This window comes from Lolium rigidum, chromosome 6 (genome assembly GCF_022539505.1).
Source record: "Lolium rigidum isolate FL_2022 chromosome 6, APGP_CSIRO_Lrig_0.1, whole genome shotgun sequence".
In the NCBI taxonomy this organism is placed as follows: Eukaryota; Viridiplantae; Streptophyta; class Magnoliopsida; order Poales; family Poaceae; genus Lolium; species Lolium rigidum.
In genome coordinates, this window is record NC_061513.1 from 169,154,073 (window position 1) to 169,161,126 (window position 7,054).

Sequence of the window (7,054 nt, forward strand, 5' to 3'; positions counted from 1 at the left end):
TGGCCGCAATGGATCAAGCTTGGACGATGACCGAGGAGGTCATCCGTCGCCATCTGCTCCAGGACCTTCAAGACCAACGACAGCGAACTCATGGTGGCGGTGCATGAGGATCTATGTTTTACGAACATTAGCACTGAATGACGATTGATACAGAATGCTGAAGAAGCGAGCTCTAGAAAGTATATGATTTTTATCTGTTATATATAGTGCAATTAGTACTGAATAAACTGCCATCAGGACCATGATCATAAATCTAGTTTTCTACATAGAAACACCGATATAATCTGTACTGTGTACTTCCTATTTCATGTTGCAGGCAGTTGCTAGTATATAAGGAGCCGCACAAAGCATTGGAATCAGCAGGGGTGATTTTCAGTTCTGCTCTACAAAATCTCTTCCCCTTAGAAGTACAGGCTTCCTCACCACTGCTCTTTCTCGACTTTGAGAAAGAGTCCAAGGCGATCCATTGAACCCTGTGACGTCTCTATATTGCTCCTTGTTCTACGTTGCCCCAAAGCTCACATGATCAAATAAAAGAGCTCATGGCATCGTATGTTACAGTGTTCGTAGGATTGTTATCTGTACAAAGATGAAGTTGGGAGATTTTATACTCTCCACCCCGACAGGTTTCTGAAAGAGGAGGAATAGCGTACGACCCCAGCACTCCCTGGATGATAATTTTGTACGTCGCCTCGGTGAAGTGTAGTCCGTCCCATGAGATGTACTTCGATGGGTCAGGGCACACAGAAGATCCAGGGTTTCCGCACATTACCGACAGAGAACAGTTATGCGGGGCATCGCTTCCGCAGCATGAGTTCCGTGGGACAGTAAAGCCTGCAATACCATTAGTCTTTTGTTAGTACCTGTGTGTGCTCAGCCCTGCTTAGACACATGGAACTAAAAGGTTGGAATACAATATCAGATTGCTAGTGAAAGCTGGTATGTCTTATGTTCCATGTGGATACGCTCAACAGGCTCAGGCTTAGATTTGACTGGCTACTATGCGTTACTCCCTCCGTCCCATAATATAAGATGTTATTTCATCATATCAACTCCTATATTGGTTGTAATGACATTTTATACTACGGGACAGAGGGAGTAGAACTTAAGATATCTGAAATATGTAGCAAGGCTATGTACAGGAGAAACAAAACAAGGTCGATTTAGATCTCTGCTTATAGGACCGCAGGATGGGTTACACCATTAGGATCATAATTAGCTAAAGATAAACAAAGTAACAGCAAATATTAAACTGCACGGTATTGCCAGGTAAAAGGAGTGATTCTCATTGTGCCGTCCATTGGGTACGAATTATCCCAGATTCACTAGTCAAAACAGAATCCAAAATGATATACTACTTAACAACCGCTTCGCTATTGTTCTTTAACGTATTATCCATTACCCCAGTTTAGCTCAATGTAGCTGCTAGCCAGTTACAGACATGTTATTTTTTTACAGATTATTACTGTGGCTGGTTTACAGATTCACGTCTAGAAAACATGCTTTCCCATATTGATTAAAGATTGTGTATCATGAAGGCCAATATGCAGGTTCTATGGGCAGTCAATAACCATGGGTTCAACCTTAAGCAATACCACTAGCATACAGTCACATACTATCAAATATGTCTTGCCTATAATGCTGTTACCATCAGTTTTCCCTAAGCGATGTTCATTGATAAAGTTAACAAACTACATTCCAGTTTTGGCAAAAACTTTTTAAGGTCCGTTTGAGTCACCGAAGGCCTATATGAGCTATAACATTGTCTTAAATATTTTTACCACTTCACAGCATGCTCCCTATTTTATTATTGCTATATGCTTGGAGGCAGAACTCACCAAACTGGAGTGGGGCACGAAATATGTTCATTGTAGCACCATAATAATCAGCATAAACGATAGATACATCAGGATGAAGATTCCTGATTTTCTCCAATTCTTCCTGGAGCAACTGATTGTGTAACTCGGTAAATTCATTTAACCACTCGATGCACTCTGTTTCTTTATTATAGTAACCCTCCTTTTCGCTTGGAAATATTGCGAGATACAGTGGGACACATCCTATTGGAAAATTTCCAGGAACAACAAATTTCTTTGCTCCAAGATTTATAAGCTCCTGCAAAATAAATTGTGAATACAGATACATGCAGGCTTCCCACTAAGACCTCGCAGGAAAGGCATGTGCATCTACGTACCGTGATAGCTGAGCCTATGGCGCCAATAACATTAGGAACAAGCTCATGTAGCTCATCAAGTGATTTCCCCCTGACAATTAGATGGTTGTAATCATTCCCACCTACCTCTCCAAGTAGGAAAAGCGATTTGGACATCATATCACTGCGTTCTGCACAGAAGTAAAAAACTAATGGATTTAGTAATTTGATGTTACCCCGTATTTGATATTAATTACACTACAAAGACAAGTGAAAATTATACTCATGGTATTGAAGCAAGAAATAATATGGTAACATCAGAGATGGAACAAATTGGGATCCCGGGTATCAACTTGGCAGTAAGTTTTGTGTCTTTCTCATGCATGCAATTTGCAGCTATTCAATAAGACAATCAGATGATATGGCTTTACTTTGTAAACTTAACAAACATTTTCTAACATGGTGCTTCCTGAATAATAGATATCTTCTACCAATGTGCCTCAAATACTCTGCGGAAGCTCTCAACCCAACAAACTTAAGGACAACCTCATCAGAAGGCTCAAACTAGATAACTGAAGCACCATTTATATCTGAAATTTCTCTTTCAATAGTCACTAACACGGTGTGACCCTAAAACAGTGTGGCAACTATCAACTGTAACACATGCACCTTTTTGGTTGCCATTAAATACAGCAAATTAAGCCCATTGAACAGAGATCCAGGCCAGCTTTTCAGCATGGTTGCCACTGTTTGAGTCTATTTTCTAACACAGTGTTTCATAAATAATACTCCCACCAATGTGTCAAATAACTCCGCAGAAAGCTCTGAACTCAACAAACTTAAGGGCAGCCATGTTACACCTCATCAGAAGGCTCAAACTAGATAATTGCAGCACCATTTTATCTTTGAAATTTCGCTTTGAATAGTCAACATACACAGTGTGACAACTATCAACTGTAACACATACGCCTTTTTGGTTTCCACTAAATGCAGAAAATTAATCTCATTGAAAAAACCACTGTGTGGGTTCCCAATCGGCCCGAGAGCCTGTATATCTTGCTTTACATTTATTTCTAAATCTGTAAACAGGCAATGGTTGCATACCAGGGAATTTCACAGAACAGCTGGCTGGAATAAGTAGTTTCCGCTAAACAGGATAAGCATAACAAAAAAAACTCAGGAAGAGTCGTATATACCTGACTCAGTCGAGGCGATGGACGGAAGCAGCTTCTTGAACCACTGCATTTGCTCGTTAAGGGAGTGTGGAGTCCATGTAGGCTCCACCCCACGCTCGCGGAAGAAGGAGTAATCGAGTGCAGTCGCTCCGCCAACCGCAAAATTGGCGCCATTCAGGAATTCACCGCCGCCGAGATAGGGCGGCACGTATGGCAGCCCAAATGCTTCAGCTGGTGATAAGTCATAAACAAGCACACGTCAGGGGACCATTTGAGGAAAGTGGGTAAGATGCAGAGAACATGAAGAATAGGCACCCAAAAAGCAAATGGAAACAGGAACGCTGAAAGCCTGTTATGGAAAGGGTTGACCACGTGACGGAGGCAATACATCGGTGGACGGTGGTTGGAGCAACCAGATTGTATGGCTGTTCACGGAGATATCAGATATGCCATGATGGTCCAGTGGTTGGGGAGAAACTTTTGGGGATACAATACACCCTGTCCAATCCCTGCCCCAAGCATGGTATTTGCATTTGGTTCGTTTCCTCCCGTATACAGTATACGCTGAAAAATTGAAGGTAGTATGCTACTACTAATTAAACTCTGGAAGTATATCTGGCGTTGCTTAAGTAACACTGTTAACACATTCCAAATCGAGACGGGAAACACGGTTTGTGCAATTAAATTAGCAACCTCTGCAGCTGGGAACAGGCTCTTGGTGGATGGAGCCAGGCATACACAAGCGGCAGGAATTATTGTGCATGCTATGTATATTGTCAGCAGACCCCGCTTGCAGCGGCGCCTAAGAGGGAGGAAACGGTGGTATGGAATAACATTACTTGAAGACGATGAATCCGTTGCTTGAAGAGAAATGAAGTGCGTGGCGACTCCCCTGTCACCGCTCACCCCACGAGGGATGGGTGGAGTATTCAGGGAAGGGGACAGAGGAGCTAATCACCTCTTTTACTCCCGAGTAGAATCTGATTAACTCTTGAGAAATTTTTGGGTGAACTGGAAAACTCCGTCAGGCAATGAAGCGGATGATCCAACGCGAGCAGAAGAAACAACAAGAGAATCAAAGCATGCTATATGGGAAGGGCTCCCGGAACAAGAATACAGTAGATATCGATGAGAAAGAAGAAGCAAGTCAAAGTCAGGAAACAGGTAGTAGCAGTGGGTTATGTTATTATATTAAAACAATTACCGAAGAAATCGAGTAGGTTTCTGCCGTCGGAGTATCGTCCGGATGGGCGGCCGAAGAAGGTCTGGCCGTAGGGGAGGCGCTTTGCGGGGTCCGGGAAGTCCTCCGGCACGGAGAGGATGAAGTTGCCGGTGTCAGTGAGCGAGTCCCCGAAGCTGAATATCCTGTCGAAGCACACCCCTCCCGCCGCCGCCGCCGCCGGGGCCGGCATCAGCGCCGCCAGCAGGCCGGCGACGAGTGCGGAGGCGGCGAGGCGCGCCGCGAATGCCATGGGCGGCCCGGCGGGACGGAGACGAGCCCCCGGATTCGTGGGAGGAGGAGGGAAGGGAGGAATGGGGAGGAGGAGCAGGGTTGGCCGTTGACGTAGGGGACAGGAGGGGGGTCGCGGATTTTAAAGGGGATCCCCTGCCTTCCCCTTCCTCCAGTTGCTTCGTTATTGCTTTGCTGCTTCGATTTGGGATTTCTTTCCTTTTATTTTGCGATGTTGTTAATTTATTTGGGGTTCCGGGCCCAGCTGTCCGTTGCGTGGCGGGCGTTGGTTGGCCGGCGGCGTTGGCCGTCGCCCCATGCGCTGACTGGCCGCTGCCCAGCCATGGTTGGGGTTCTCCGCCCACGGCGTTCTTCCGCGTCGTTTCAGGGCACATTCATCTCGTGCTTGTCACGCACCTCGCCGTCGCGCTCCGCGTAGGAGCAATCTGCCATGGATGATGGATCCTATACTGCTCTCAACTTTGTACCTAGCTGATTCGTACTCCAAAAAGACACAAGCGGACATTTTGGACGCGTTCGGTAGGATGCATGTCTTTTGACCCGTATTGGGCCAGCATTTTTCGGCCGTTTGGTTGTCTGAGACGAGCCGCGTTCTTGCAGGAACCGGTTCTCAAAGCAGTGTTGGTTCAGGCCCTGAAGAAAGGCTCGGTTCGGCAGTTTTCAGCGGTGCAGGCAAATCTCTACGTCCGCTGATGCAAAAGGGAATGGCGCACGCGCGGAGACGAGAATGGAGATGGCGGGAGCTGCGGCGCGCATCGGTGAAAAACGAAAAGTGGGGCGGGAAGGATTCCGTCACCTCCCGCGGCGCCCCATGGCCTATTTCTTCCCCCTCCTCCACTGTCCCCCCAAATTTCGAGCTCCTCCTCCCGTCGGCAAGCAGGTAAGAGGCGCACGCATCTCCGGTCGGCGACGGTTGCAGCTGCGGCGGCGGGCGAGTACATCTCGGCTGCTTCATCTACTTACTGGTCCAGCGCATCTTCACCTCCGGTGATGATTGTAAGCCATCCCTTATCCCGGTACCGCGGTAATGTTTAGATCTAGGTTAGGAGTAGTTAGATCTTGTCTAGGGTTTGGTCTTGTAGCAGGGGTTAGTTCGGATTGTAGTGAGCTATCATGATCTTGCTAGGGTTCGACATTTCTGGTTGCTACTTTGTCCCAAATGTGCTCACCTGCCATGATCTTGCAACGGTTTGTGCTATTCACCGTTGCAATGAACTGCTTATCTAATTTAGGATGATTGTTGGTATGGTTTGTGCTATTCACATGTCTTTGTTTCCAAGTAGATTCACGTTATATGTACTACGATGTGTATAGGACTCCTTCTGTAATGACTTTAGCCAGGCGCTTGTCTGCGTTGGGGACTCTCAGATCCCTTCGCAAGTTCCCGATTCACGGCCCTCCTATGACCCCAAGGTGGCGGTCAACCCTCTGCATGTGTCTGACCTGGTGGCTCAGGTAGCGGCAGAGGTCACGGCTAGGTTGGCCACCACAGAGAAGAACAAGAACCGTAGGGAAGCGGAGAGGGCCTTGAAGACCGGACAGGAAAGGAATGCCACCATGAAATGGCTTCCATTCATGTACAGCTTCGTGTTGGAGAAGATGTGCGGCTTGATCCAGAGCGGAGTGACAATTGACAAATGATTCAAGGAAGTCCATCTCAATGCTGTGGCGAAGGGCCTTTTTGATCACTGTGGTGTCTCCGTGTGCTCCACTCAGGTGTACAACCACCTGAGGAAGTGGAGGCAGAGGTGGCTCACCATTAGCAGGCTTCGCGATCTAAGCGGGGCTCAGTGGTGCGAGGATACCAAATGCATCATCCTTGAGGGTGAGCACTATAGCGGGCACGTCGCGGTGAGCAACTCACTAACTGAGTCCACCTCATTGATCATCCACGAGCAGAACTAACATCATTGTCCCTTCGTATCATAGGATCGCCCAAAGGACGTGAAGTTCCTGAATGTGCCCATTGCCAACTACGACGAGATGCATACCATCTTCTCCTTCGGCCTCGCCACCGGAAAGTACACCATGGGATCCAGTGAGACCCTAGGCTCGGCTGCAGTAAATCCTGCACCTGAGGATGCTGAAACCCAGGAGTCAGACACGGTCAACCTCGATGGGGCACCTGAGAAGGCTACTGAAAGTATAGAGATGGTAAACCTAGAGGGGGGGTGAATAGGTTTCTACAGATTTTAATTCTTTCTTTGCAATATTAGGCTTTGCGGAATATAAAGGTGAGCCTAATGCAAGCTAGGT

At 47.0% G+C, this 7,054-nt stretch overlaps 1 protein-coding gene across 1 annotated transcript; it reads right to left on the reverse strand.

Moving 5' to 3' along the window:
* Nucleotides 1-331: 331 nt before the first annotated feature.
* LOC124660643 (GDSL esterase/lipase At2g27360-like) lies at nt 332-4,814 on the reverse strand. Its single transcript, XM_047198475.1, has 5 exons — nt 4,532-4,814; nt 3,349-3,558; nt 2,195-2,343; nt 1,839-2,115; nt 332-834 (listed from the first exon to the last, which is right to left on the reverse strand). Exons 1-5 carry the CDS (start codon nt 4,797-4,799, stop codon nt 527-529), a joined length of 1,212 nt encoding a protein of 403 aa, XP_047054431.1. The 5' UTR covers nt 4,800-4,814; the 3' UTR covers nt 332-526.
* Between the last annotated feature and the right edge of the window lie 2,240 nt (nt 4,815-7,054).

Bases quoted from the DNA above. Each gene is read 5' to 3' on its own strand.
- LOC124660643 (XM_047198475.1), bottom strand. From the start codon at position 4,799: ATGGCATTCGCGGCGCGCCTCGCCGCCTCCGCACTCGTCGCCGGCCTG. The intron at 3,559-4,531 runs GTAATTGTTTTA...ACTTATCACCAG, and splicing joins AAACCTACTCGATTTCTTCG to CTGAAGCATTTGGGCTGCCA. The intron at 2,344-3,348 runs GTATATACGACT...ACTTCTGTGCAG, and splicing joins CATCGCCTCGACTGAGTCAG to AACGCAGTGATATGATGTCC.